The following is a 14159-nucleotide window of genomic DNA, read 5'->3' on the forward strand; positions in this document are numbered from 1 at the left end:
ATCGAAGGTTATTTTTGAGGAGCATGTTATGCATTGGGTATAGGCAAGGGGTAATATAGGAAGTACTCCCTCCGTTTCCTAAAGATCTTCCCTCTTTCCGTTTAAGGGTGTTTCCAAAAGATCTTCCCTCTTTTGCTTTATTCCTAATTTGACAAAACAAATTTCCCTATTTACTCTCTCATGTCACTATCATATGGTCCACCATTACTTATTAATTCAATTTTACTCCCTTTCTCTCTCCTACTTTAACCCCTTTTTATTTGTTAATTTATCTTAACCCCTTTCTCTCTCCTACTTTACTCACACCATGCCCCACGTAACTTCATTTCCCTTGGTATCTGTAGGAACAGTAAGTGGGAAGATCTTTAGGAAACGGAGGGAGTACATGATAATTAGGCTAGCTTGGAGTGAAAGAAAGTGCATTAGCTCTATAAATACAAGAGATTAGTGAAAGGGAGAGGTATGCTGAATATTGTTAACAATTGAGTGATCAGTTTGGTAAATGGGACTTGGGAGAGTGCAAGCCTCTCGAAAGCTTGTAGTTATCATTTTATTTTACTGTTTTCCGGAAACTATCAATAAAAGTTCATCTTATTCCCATAACCAGTTTCTTGAAATCAGTATAGCACCTTAGAGATTTAAAAGAAAGACCTACTTCGTTATTAATTAACTATCACCTTTTACAAAAACTTCCGAATCATAAATAAGGAGCAACACCTTAAGCATTAAACAATTTTTAATGTACTAGCTGTTGTACCGTGCGCTACCCGCACGCTACCCCAAAATATCGTAATGGCAAGTGTTTAATTGTTTTCCCAAACTCAAACACAAAAAAAACATAGCTCTCCCAAATGGTTAAATACGAAAACATAAATTTTGAGTAATACAAGCCAAAGCTCGCTCTAAATATTATCGCCTTTTTTGTAACGTAGTTCTACCTTTTTCATAATTGTATGTATCTTCCTTATCCACAACTATTTGTAGTTGGAAATCTGAACGCCGACTGTTGAGCAATTTAAGATTTAAGTTAATATTAATAAATCTACGATAAAAAGAAAAAAGTATTATTTTCTCTTTCCCTTTCTCTCTTACTCAAAAAAGATTGGAAATGTAAATAGAATAAAGTGAAGAAAAAGAAATTAATCTTACCCACAATAGTACCAACTAAAGGGAATTTGGCCAAGATCTTTGAATGATTCCTGAACAACAATCGTCCTTGGCCGACGAAATTCGAAGAATCCACAAACTAAAAATACGTCATGAAATATATCACCTTCATTCTATAATATTGGAACTTATGAATATGGCGCACAAATCATTGGAAGACCGTGAACTATATCCATATAATTATAATAGAACAAGGCTTTCTTTAAATAAACCTCACCCAAAAAAAGAATAGCACACATAAAAACATGCACTTTTCTTGACTACCTCATTGGGTTTAACCGGTCATTTACATCAAAAAAAACATTGTCTCTATGACTTTATTATATACATAAAAAGAAAATGCATATTAATAGAGGGATTAGAGGAAAGAAACGAAGATAAAAGGATTCATTTTACATGATGTTTGAATGTTTAAACTACCCTTGGCTCATTGTTAATACTCAAGGTATAAGTTGTATTTTTTTATTTTTTTATTTTTTATTTTTTTTTTTGACATCAAGGAAACGTACATAATAAACAAAGTAAAACAACCTAAGGGAGACTACCCCTACTACGTCGGCAGTATGTAGCTAGATCATGAGCCTGACGAACTTGAGATCGGTTTACCTTCAGGAGACAACACCAATTAAAACCCTCCGTTAACCTGTGAATGTCCGTCAACAAAAGTGCTGACCCAGTGACAGTCACCGAGTGCTCGGCAAAGCATGCACTTTTCTTGACTACCAGCCAGAGACTCCAAAAGAATCCAATTTAACCTGGCAATGCAACAAAAATATCAGTAGGTAGAATGAACAGACGTAAACTCATCTAAATCAGACAGTAATAGCAAGTATATCTTGCACAAGTAATAATGTAAATGTATTTTTAAAAGATGCATTTTTCTAATGCAATATGAAGAACAGGTAAGTGATTCAATTTTAGGAACACACCCTCAATAATAATCCTGGATCAGAGTTGTTCTCACTTCATAAATGGGCATGGATAGATCTAATACTCTAATTCATTCACTCTAAGGAATGAAGTAGTAGGCAGATATTTGCAAAACCTCGTTGCAGCTGAGGTGTGAACAACTATGATCAAGCAGAAAAGATGTGACAAAAGAGTACTTCAGAGTTCATGATGCTTTTCTATATCTTAACGAAAGGTGATTGACCAAAGTTGTCCTCATCAAGATTCTGAAGGCTAATTAAAGTCCAGTGTCCAAAGTACATCACATATTTCAATTTCTAACAACTCAAAGGGTGAGTTAACGAATACAAAACATTGGTTCCAGGAAGACTTAACATGGCTAGTATTATTCATTCACATCAGCAGTTTATTGTTTTTGGTTACGAACAAGAATCAATAGTCTCCCGAATCTGAGATGACAAATCTTAATGATAATTAACTGATTCTGCCTATCCAAAAGGATGTCCACCAATTTCATGCATTTGATAATTGACTGATTCTGCCTATCCAAAAGGTTTAGACCATTAAGATGCATACATGACACACCTTGCGCCCTGAAGAGTGTTCTGGCACTAAAATATGTGTAACTGAAGCAAAACTCTCCTCCTCTAACAAATTTACACTATTATGCATGCCCGGTAACTTTTTACAAACCAATGAAATGTCTGACGAACCAGAAAACATATAATTCAGGAATACATAAAAGCAACAATATTATGGGAAAGAAGTTTACATGATCAAATCTAGCAGGAAAAAAGTTCTACATTATAGAGAGATGGTATTTGTATCTGTACATTAGCAGAATGGCATCATAAACTAAGTAAGAATGAAGGTGAGACATTAACGGACATTTTGTTAGCATCTCTTGAATCTCTAGTGAAGTGGATGATAATTGAAATTCTCCTGAATCTGTACATACTTTGTGACTTATACAGACATTACAGCTAATATTACTATCCATAGTAAAATCGTAAAATCGTGAAATCTAAAAACGGAAGATTGCGAGAAAAATCGAAGAAATTTACCTTTGCGATCAGGTTGGTGGAAGAACTCGACGGGAAAAGAGAAGAGAAAGAGATAGATTAGGTTTGGCGCATCAAAGTTTCACGAGAAGCGATGCAAAAGTCGCCGGATCTATCAATAACAATGGCGGAAATCCTAGAAACTAAACCTCCAAAAGTCGTCCAATAATGTCGTCCAACACTGCTGGGTCCATCCCTTGACTTCATGCTTGCATCGCCATTTTTGATTAGACGAATTCAAGCTTCAATCGATAACCTTAGGAATTTGAAAAGAAAGGAACGATTCAGGAGAGGAGGAAAGAAAGGGGAAGAGAAGATGGAGGAGCCACGAGGTAAAGCAGCATCCAGAGGACACACGTAGCAAAGGGAGGGCAGAGAAGTAGTTATGTGAAAAGTGAAGGGAAAAAACGTCAAATTACTGTTCCTAATTGCAAAATAGTAATCTTACTGTTATTAAGCTATAGTAGAAGCATTCCTCACTTTTTAATGGGTATAGATTAGGCCAGGATGAGAAGTTAATTACCAGAGCCCACATTCCACGAGCAACAGTTACCAAGTCGCTGCTATTCAAGAGTATATCAGCAAGAGCACCGGAGAGTGCCAATATAGAAAAATTCATACTTGCGCGAATAGATTTAGATCCATGATTCAATTTTGGAAGTTGGTGTGAAAGACTTCATTTAAGCATACATAAATAACGAAAGACACGAGTCAATAAGTAAAAACAATTAAATTTATGTGCAAAACTGAGGAAAGAAGCCCTGGTTTAGAATAAAATGAATCAAGAGTTATCAGCCACATTTCTTTTATGAGAAAAATATTCATAACGTTTCTCAAGAGTCAAGGGTGAAATCTTTCTGAATCTAACTAAACACAAATACAAAATAGAAGTGATATACAAATCACAAATCAGGCCTTGTATAGAGATGATTTTCAATAAAAATAAAATAAAAACACCCAGATCAATCCAATTGAAACCAAAAATCAATAAAGCACAAATTAGGGATCTTAGAATAACATAATCACAAGAGCCTAAAACATGAAATATCATAAAAGAAAGTCTAATTCAAAACATAACTGTTTTTTTCTAAAAAGAAATGATGTATTAACCCAACATAAAGAAAATGCTAACTTATTTTTTGACTTAATTCTCCTAATTGACATCCCACTCTGGGTTAGCAAACCAAAGGTCACCCTCTTATAATTTATTTACTGCAAATGTGCAATCCACTAAGATTTAAGAGCCAAACAACCAAAACAAATATGGCCCAACTCAAAAATCAACATACACAAGATAACGACCACCTTTATAGTTTGTAATTCTCGTTTTCTATTGTCTTCTATAATTAATAAATGCTACTTAATTAACTTATATTCATTCCCAAAAGACTACCATACTATTGGTTGATTTGAGTTCATTATTTACACGCAATGAATTTGTAAGACCATATGGACAAGAACTCTGAAATCGCAGGAGCATATGTTATTTAACCTAGTTAGACTTCAGTCCAATAAAGGTGAAGGGCGATGACCAATGAAATCTTGGTATAGCAAAATTCATATCTTTTTCATGAAAAGTAAAACAATAGAAAGAGCAAGTGCGAGTAGTCATACATCAATAGCATTAGCGACATCCTTCTTGGCTTCCTGCAGATTATGTCGATGTCGCTGAAGTAAAAGAGGGTGATATGCTTAAGGCAAACACAACCTCCATTGCTTCTTTGTCTTGACGGAATTTTCTAAAGCAAGTGTTCTGTAGATAATGGAGTATTTCTTATCATCAAGTACAAGTAACTCAGGATAGGATACTCCTAATGACAGGCTATAACTTGCTCTAGCATCTACCTGGATTGAAAGTGAATAACAAGTATAAGAGATTATGGTAGTGATCAGGTTTTTCAATGTAAGCACCAGAGCACTATTTTACTATCATAAGGGTCTATACTATGGAACAAAACATAGGATAGAAAACGAAAAGCTTGCTTCTCGAATTTCGAATATATATTAGTCTTAATAAGTTACATATTCAGACATCTAAAGATGAAGTATAATAAACTATGCTTAACCAAAGTACATTATATCATCTAGAATGAAAAAAATTAAGAACGAAATCATTGTCCAATAAGAAGCAAACATATCGAAATACTTGCATGCTTACAAGTAGCAGTTAGACTTCTACTTGTTTAGCTAATCACAAATCCTTTACAAAGCAGAAAGATAATGTAATAAACAATTTTTTGCTGAATGTTTAGAATGTACACCTTCTTTTTAAAAGCATAGACAAACAGTATTACAACATGACTTTCAAACAATGCAAGCTTGAAAAGGACAAGAGAATAGGACCGCCAACTGGTGCTATCCCAAGAGGACTAAAGAATCTGTAAGAATGTGCAAATGTATGTGGTCTGCATAAAAATACCAAGCAACAATAGAACAGGACCCGCCAAACACTACAAATTGCAAGGAGACCCGAGGCATATCGTGAAAAGAGGTCCTAGAGTTGGCTATAACCTAATATGATTTGTATACTTGAAGAAACAATCATAGCTCCTTGAATAACCCATTTTTTGAATAAATCTTTGGAAAAAGAAGGGGGGAAAAGTTTGATTTAAGCAAAATGGTTAACATAAAAGAAATTAGTTCAATCTACTAATAGAAGTTAACAAAAGCTAAAATGGTCAACAACATACAAAAAATAATTCAGTCTACAGTTACTGGTTAACATAAAACACCTTTAAAGAAAAGGGAAATTGCAGGTTTAAGTACTATAAGATTACATAAAGAAAGACTTGCATTTTCATGAACAATTCGCACTCAGCTTTAGAGAGTGTTTGGTTTGTAAATGGTGGAAAATAGTTCTCCCTAGGGTGAAAAACCATCTTTCAAAACAGTTGGTTAACATATAATAGTGATGCACAACTGACAGCGCCAAGCTCACTTCAACACACTGCATTCAAATTTCAGATTTTGTCAAACTTGGCTAAATAGGATAACATAAAATATCAGATACTATCAAACTCACTAACCAGACTGACCCACAGCAGTATACTTATTTGTTAATGTTTCCATGTCCCCGTCTAAGGATAAAACATGGTATAATGGCAGCAAAGTGGGGCAAAATTACAAACTTCTGTGGCCTGCTTGATAGGTATTGCAATCGAACATTTTCACAAAATGACACATAAATGTATCACCATTATCCCCTTTATTTCTGACTAAATATGAGTCGTTATTGTATTTGGAATATTCTCTTTACTAACAAAAAGAAAAGAGAGAACTCAACAGTTGCATCAGGATATACAAGTGGCTAGAAGAGAAGAGAAGGTTTCAATTCTCCGCCACCCGGCGTAATCCTGTCAACAGGACATTCTAATCATGCATCATGGGGGTCAATTGAAAATCATTAAGGAAACATATAGGACCAGAACAGAGAGAAAAGGATAGCTCAAAATAAGATTTTGGATCCAATTTTTGAGCACTTCTCCAAAAAAACTGTTTTTAATTTAGATAACCTACCATATAACTACTCCTAGAAAAGTTAAGGTGGGCCCCACATCAATTAGTTACGTAAATGCCCACACACACTCAACTCAAGTGACGAAACTTTGGTTGGCTAAAAATTATACTAAGCAAGGGACAGAATATGGAAGATACAATGTTATTATAATCATATTTGGTGAAACAGAGAAGACAGTCAGGACGGCCCAGCTTATTAATCCCCAACACCTTTAATTATATTAACAAAAGTTGTTGTCTAAACTCTCCATCACTCCCTTGAAACACCTATCATACGAATCCATTGAACAGCCTCAACCCATGCTTTAACGGGGAAACTCTTGTATTAATCTCTAACCCAAACTATCAAATTACAGCAAAACAACCACTTGAAAGAATGAATATTAGAAGAGAAATATGTTTTCTGGTTCAGTAAAGTGAACAAAACTTCTTTTTCTTTATCACAAGTGAGCACAAGTTGTTACAATATAGTTGCTACCCAGAAGCTGCATCACTAAATCACAGAAATAAGAGGTTGACAAAAGGAAAAGATTCCCCTAAAAGCTTAAAATCATGAAGGGGCCAAATTTTTCCAGCAATATGGTGCAATTCAATTGTAATCGGTTGCTCTTATATCATATTGGAACATTCTCTTCTTACCTTGGGAACAGACCTTGAGGGAGAGCCTGAGACCATAGAGTAGGGAGAGAGGAAGGGGTTGGAGAAAACTAATCCTAGGGTGAAAAACCTTCAAACTATATACATACTTCATTAGCTACAATGTATCTCTTAAACCATATACCAAATACCGAATAAAAATAGGAACCCGAGTGCTTAGAAGACAAGCACCAACAATGGCGTAACTAATCACATTGAAATTATTGTCCTGTGGTAAATGGTTCACTAATTTCTTTCTTCAATTTCAAAATTTTTGTAACCACATTAAAGTCACCTAAACTATCTATGAAGTCCAAATCAGCACAAAATCACTACAAACCATAAAATCCAATACATTCCACCCAAGAAAAAGATGTTCAAGACTTTTATATATAAAATATGGAGAGTAATTACCTCCTTCCTGAAGCAGCCATCAAGTTTAATTTTGAGCTCAGTGCACTTGCCGAAAATTTTGCCAAAAGGGTGATCTGCATGACATTTCTGGAATGCCTCAATGATCTGCACGATACAATGAGAGTCTAAAGTCAATACCTCCTCTGATCTTTTAAATGTGGGAGTGAAGAAGGGCTAGGGTAACAATAACCAAATTTGGGTCAAACAAGCTGTTTTACTGCCACCTCTTTCAAGAGAAAAATACTTGATTAGTTCAAAATGACACAAATTAGGGGGAAAAAAGAGATTATATGATAGCGCGGGCAAAAGGAAAGAAGGATTTAGATTAAGTAGCATGAGAATATATAGGTACAGATTACCATCCATATAGACCACAGGAACAAAAAAATTACGTTGATACATTGCAGATAGGAAAGAAAATGATTATTAACAGCCAGAAAAATACCACATTGCAAGTTCGTTTAAATATACAGCACTGCACCTTTTAGTTGAAGGGATATAGAATACCCAATAACCAGCGTTAGTTTCCAGAACATACATAAAATCAAGATGCTAAGCTGTAGCATGCACGACATAAGATCAGAAATGAAGTTCAAAAACAAAGTAACAAATTACTTCAGCACACATAGGGTGCCGGTGCAATGTCAATGGAGGATGGATCTCGTGTAGCACACTGAAAGAAATTGATAAATAACATTTAAAATCAATTGTTAGCCGAGAATTTTTCCTGTTAACAGAAACAATCTTAAGGAAGCAATGAAGACACCTTTAAAAAGATTTAAACAGGAGGGGTTGGGTATTGGGCAAACTGAATAGAGAGAGAAAAGAGCCACTGAACACCTCTAGGACATAACCTTACAACGCCATTTCCCTGCATTTCCCCCAGAAAACACAATAATAAAAACTTAAATCGAGACACGGAGAAGAAAAGTTTCAGCTGCTAAATTCTTTGGTATCAAGATGAACAATCTTCCTTAAAATCCATCAATTTCGAGCTAACGCTTTAGAGAAAAAAAAAAGAAGCGCAAAATTCGAGAAAGTCGAGTAAATTAAACCTAATTCAAAAAAAAAAAGAAGCAAACATCATAAGATTAAAAATTTAGAAGAAAGAAAAAGCGGAGATGCAAGAAAACATACAAGGAGAGAGAGAGCGGTTTAACAATTCAACATAACACTTGAAACGAAGATGCAAGAAAACTATTTTAGAACGAAGGAAGTAGAAAAAATTTATGCATAAAAAGCAGAGATGCAAGAAAACATACAAGGAGAGAGAGAGCGGTTTAACAAATCAACATAACACTTGAAACGAAGATGCAAGAAAACTATTTTAGAACGAAGGAAGTAGAAGAAATTTATGCATAACCAAGAGAATGAAACTGAAACCATTGTTTATTTCTATCCAAAGTTAAGAGTTTGCCAATGATGTGCACCTTTTCACAATGTCGACATTGTTGGTCAAAACTGAGATTAGAAGCCACAGATTTGGTGCTAATCCTTGCATTTTTGCCAACAATTACCCAACTCCTAATGCACCTCCTAGTAAGCAGTAAAGAACCAAATCAGAAAACTTAATACCACTATAAAATTTAGTAAGCCACAGTGTGGGCATGTCTAACAATAACTGAGTAGACCTAGAACCTTGAATCTTCTTCTTCATCCTGCATACCCATGAGGGCATGGATTCCCCCACAGCAACTATGGCCCATAATTAGAATATTCTCAACCTGTCAAGATGAAAACTCAGTTATCATCCACGCAGAAGACCCTGAGGACGTGGAAAAAACAGTACATTAAAGTTTCTATTCCAAATTCTGCATTTGTAATCCCCTGAACTGTTAAAAGAGAACGTGTTGGAACTGTTCCAAGAACTAATGAATGAATTAAGTGAGCAACCGTTCTTTCGATCCTCTGTTTTTGTATGGCTTAGGATTAGGATGTCAAGCTAGTTTAACATAATATATATACCAAACATGAATAGGTGTATATCTTTACATAATATATATTACCAAAGTAAATATTCGACATTTACTTTTGTAATATCAACAATGTTAAGCCAGTCGGCTTTTTCTCCAAGATCTCAAGCAATAGCACATGGTGCGACAAGACATTTTGCCAAAGAGTCACAGATTTCTATTTCTGCATGGTTAAGATCCACATCAAGTTATCAACCAGACAACCACTCTATCCAAAAGCCTTGTAAACATTGATTAACCTTCCCTCTTCCTTAACAGAAAGCCGTACCACAACATTACCCTAGTACTCTTTAAGCCTTATCTTTTCAACTTCAAAGAGCTTATTATGATTAACCCACCATTTGGAAATAATTGATCATCAATCCCTCTCCCACCCCCACCCCCACCCCCACCCCCTAAATTTGATCAAGAATTCTGTAAAATTCAGTTTTCTCGCAAATCAAACACACCCTAAAAAAAAAAAAAGCAAGACCTGAACCCACGAACCCCAACCATGAAATCGGAAAAAAAATCGATAAAGACTTCAAAAGGTTAAAATATAAAATCAAGAACCCTAGATTAAAGATAGAACTTCAACATCAACAACAGAAAATCGAGTAAATTAAACGCAAATTAAACATAGAGCAGAAATCCCAAACTATCGAGTAAATTAAACCTAATTCAAAAAGAAAAATTAGCAAACAACATCATCTGACCTCACGAATTGAAAGTAATGATATATACCAGTAGGGTTAGCTCACCATGACACAAGACAGAATTACCCAGTATCCATTGGAACTGTAGGATTCCCGAGTCTTGTTTCTATGTCTGCTAAATTCAACGCCAGTTTCTCTAGCATGTTAACACCTTGCACACCTTGTGCTTCAAAATATTCTAACAAATATAAGAGAGCAGACTGGTTGATGGAAACACTGCTATAGTCAAGAGGAGCATTCCCATTCTTGTTCTCGAGTTTAATCAAAAAATCAGCTACACTATTGGAGAACATTGATGCATTAGTTATGGTCCAATGAGAGAGAATGGAAGCAGCAAAATCAGGGAACTTATTGTTCGGCAATAACATGACAGCACCAACAATTTCTGGTGTGGGAGCACAAGAACTACATATTGCTTGAAGACCTCCAACAATGACACCACTAGGTTTGGATCAAAATCAGTTGAGAAAAAGCACTCCAAAAGCAACTTCTCCACAGGAAACTCGGAGACAGTGAGCTCTGACTAATCAAGCCCCAAAATTTGTGCTGATCTACTTGCTTCCAGTATACGGACTTTCTGATCAATTGGACAACTTTTCTGACATCTTCACCAAATATAGAAAACCTTCTCAATCCCAAGTCGATCTGCATGGATACAAGATCAGCGTCGTCCACTTGACTGACAAGTAACAGGATTACATCTTCATCGCCAAGGGATAGATCAGGAAGATAAGAAAAGATGCTGTGGAAAAGAGCATTTAACCTTTTGCTCTTCCATAATGAAGAAAACAACACATCCATTGCTAAGATCTTACCAGGATCCATAACCACTTCTTTGCTTAAAGCATCCCTAGCATGTGTAAGCATATTCCTATAAGAGGTGAAAGCATCATCAATCATCTTACTAACCAATTTGTTATCAACCTCAGGAATAGAAGTATTTGTTTCATTTACACGATCCACATTTCGAGATGTAAGTTCATAATATCCTTCAATGAGACACTTCAGCAAGGGCCATTTTCTGTAATTGATCTCGCTGGTAGAGTTTGCTCCATAGCCTGCTTCACGTGCTTCATGTGCAAGTCTCAATGCATATGATAATAATCGAGCTCCGACTACACAGCCATTCTTTGACCACCAGAATAGCATATTCCTGATCCATTGATGTTGAGAAATAACGAAGGTGCGAATGACTGCTGCTGTTACGGATTCAACTTCATCATCAGCATCAGCATTCTTTGGTAAACTTCCAAGAGGTGAAAAAAGGTTGTAACCAGCCAGCTCAAGTTCCTTTTTCAATTCACATGCTAAAGATTCAGAGCTAATAACACCAAACTTTTCTTCGTTTTCAGATTTTATGTACAAATGCAAGATGTTCTCCACTAGTTTCTCTCCCATCCTGTTCGAGCTTTGCATTACCTCTCCTATTTTTCCTATTAAATTTGCCAAATCATCAACTTGGCACTCACCATGTGAAGCAGCTGAATCAATCGATTCTGGTAGAGAGACACAATGAGTGCTCATTTCAGCATTTTCAAGACAAGCAAGAAGTCCAGAAGACTGATGTGCACTTTCCAGATCAGGTGGATTAGGCAAAATCTGGGATGGCTTATCTGAAGAAGGATGGTTGGTTAACTGGGGCTCTTTACATATCCCTGATTGGACCTTGAACATAAAGTTTTGAAGCATCTCTTTGACAAAAGGAGACAGCAAGTTGCAAGAAGTTAATACGTCAAGGGAGCCAATTACCCCTTTACTGACTAGTATACTTATAGCTGATGACACACCTCTGCAGATGATATTTTTCCTATCCACATCATATTTTCTACAACTAATAACAAGAATTCTAATAGAGAATTGGTCATACCAACATATTTAGGTATCGAGTTCACCAATAACAACATCGCAGGCTCAATGTTCATAAAGTTGTCCACCTTTTCATCAAAAAAAAGCCAATCATAAAACAAGGTCAGTTTCACATTAGCTTCAAAGTACTTCTTTGAACATAATTTCAACAACCAGCCAATAACAGCCCACCTCGGGATCACATCTGATTGAAGTACTTCATTTGAGGGATGGTGGGCACAGCAAATGAAGCGAACAATGTCACAGACAAGAGTCTCTCTCTCCGTGCAAAAAGGAATTTCCTAGTGAACCATGTCTGGTGCCTTCTCTGATATCCCAGCTTTACATGGGTAAGCAGAAACCTCAACTGAGTCTCCATTTCAGGAGTTATTCTAAGCAAGAAATACCTACTCGATGTTCTAATGCCATAAATATCAGAAATATCCGAAAACCTAGAACTCCCAAATGAACCTGGATTCAGCAATAGATCTTTCCATATAGCTCGAACCTCAGGAACATGAGCCAAATCCTGTAAAAGACGGACCAAATCCCTCCCAATTCTTAAACACAAATGAAACTGCTCTCTCAACATTCTAACACAAAACCCTATCTCCTTTCTCTTCAACTCTACCGACCTCGGATTACACGCAATCCGATAGTGATCAGCCAACAACCTAAGATATGTATACAAAGCACTAGACATAACAATTGGGTCCTCATCCAAAATCAAATCCCATTTACACAAAAACAAACTGACCATCTCATAGCTGAGCCACAAATTCCCATCACTAAAATCCCCACCAACAATTTGCCTCAAAATAGACACCAAAAGACTGTCAAAACCTATGCCACAAACATCAATCATAACAGAAGCAACCCAAATCAACTGAACTTTTGGAGATTCCAACATCTTTGAAAACAACCCATCAACAATTTCTGAAAGTAAATTGATAAATAAGCAATACCCATCTGTGACAATTGCATGTAAATACTTTATATGAATTTTGGACAAAGTGGGTTCACATAGAACCCCATAAATAATTGCCTTATTAAGGTTTAAGTACTCTTCAGGGGAAGGGATAATTAACTTTAATGGGGGTGTTAATTTAGGTTGAAGAAGGGTATAGCTTCTCTTAGAGAAAGTTCTAACTTATTTGGGGCTTCATGTGAGGCCAAAGTTATCAACTTTGAAACCATAGTTATAATTTTTGAAGCAAGAACACACTTAAGAGGAAAATTAAATAAAAGGATTCTTAAAAATCTTAAGAAATGTTGAAAAAAGAAGAGAGTAATAACAGAAACACCTGTAGAAATTTATCATATGGCGCTTCACTGTGGTGCTGGTGCAGTGACGGCTTCGAAGAGAGAGAGACAGAGAGTTACTATTTGTTTCGAAAAAGGGCAACTATGTAAATATCACAATATGGCGGTTTTTTTGATTGGGGAAAGGGGAGACGCGCCTGGGGTGGCGGAAGAGGCGGCTGGGGTGGTTGGGAAGTGGTGGGATGGATGGGCTTCTCGGTGGTGTTGGTTTGATATTTTTGTTACAGTATTCCCTCCGTCCCAAAATATAGTTCCCATTTCCATTTTGGGTGTCCCAAAATATAGTTCTCATTTCCATATTTAGTTCCATATTTTTCCATAATTTGCCTAGAAAAATCGTGTCCCATCATTATTTGCTTCTTGAATTTTGTTTTTTTCTTTGTTTATTCAACCAAAATGTTACCATTAATGTTCTTTTATCAATTAGCTTCATTCTCTCTCCTAAAATCATCTTTTCCCATACAACATTTATTTAAATAAACAAAAAATCTTTACTATCCCAACTTACATAAATTACTGTGAAAAAAGGGAAATGGGAACTATATTTTGGGACGAAAGGAGAATTAATTGTAACATTTTAGTTGGATAAACAAAGGAAAAAACAAAATTCAATAAGCAAA

At 35.8% G+C, this 14159-nt stretch overlaps 2 protein-coding genes across 8 annotated transcripts; both read right to left on the bottom strand.

Annotated features, from left to right (window-relative positions):
* Positions 1-1347: 1347 nt before the first annotated feature.
* On the bottom strand, positions 1348-13749 carry LOC125491596 (beta carbonic anhydrase 5, chloroplastic-like). Of its 7 annotated transcripts, none has more exons than XM_057394524.1 (6): positions 13521-13749; positions 9335-9427; positions 9134-9239; positions 7704-7808; positions 4752-4982; positions 1348-1922 (listed from the first exon to the last, which is right to left on the bottom strand). In XM_057394524.1, the coding sequence occupies exons 2-5, from the start codon at positions 9379-9381 to the stop codon at positions 4830-4832; spliced, it is 411 nt and encodes a 136-aa protein (XP_057250507.1). In that variant the 5' UTR covers positions 9382-9427; positions 13521-13749; the 3' UTR covers positions 1348-1922; positions 4752-4829. The 7 variants fall into 7 exon arrangements, with proteins under 7 accessions (XP_057250507.1, XP_057250505.1, XP_057250503.1 ...); XM_057394522.1 differs by having other exon boundaries at positions 9342-9427; positions 13521-13748; XM_057394520.1 differs by lacking the exon at positions 13521-13749 and adding an exon at positions 10417-12190 and having other exon boundaries at positions 9342-9427.
* On the bottom strand, positions 12269-13507 carry LOC130591313 (uncharacterized). Its single transcript, XM_057394519.1, is given in 2 exon segments — positions 12269-13335; positions 13338-13507. Coding segments are annotated over 2 exon segments (996 nt in total). The 5' UTR covers positions 13414-13507; the 3' UTR covers positions 12269-12415.
* Positions 13750-14159: the final 410 nt, after the last annotated feature.

The sequence above is a fragment of the Beta vulgaris genome, chromosome 4, assembly GCF_026745355.1.
Source record: "Beta vulgaris subsp. vulgaris cultivar EL10 chromosome 4, EL10.2, whole genome shotgun sequence".
Lineage (NCBI taxonomy): Eukaryota > Viridiplantae > Streptophyta > Magnoliopsida > Caryophyllales > Amaranthaceae > Beta > Beta vulgaris.

Coding starts and splice junctions, on each gene's coding strand:
- LOC125491596 (XM_057394520.1), bottom strand. Junction 9,240..9,341: donor GATGAAGAAGAAGATTCAAG/GTTCTAGGTCTA, acceptor ACTGCTTACTAG/GAGGTGCATTAGGAGTTGGG. Junction 7,809..9,133: donor AATGTCGACATTGTGAAAAG/GTGCACATCATT, acceptor TGTATCGTGCAG/ATCATTGAGGCATTCCAGAA.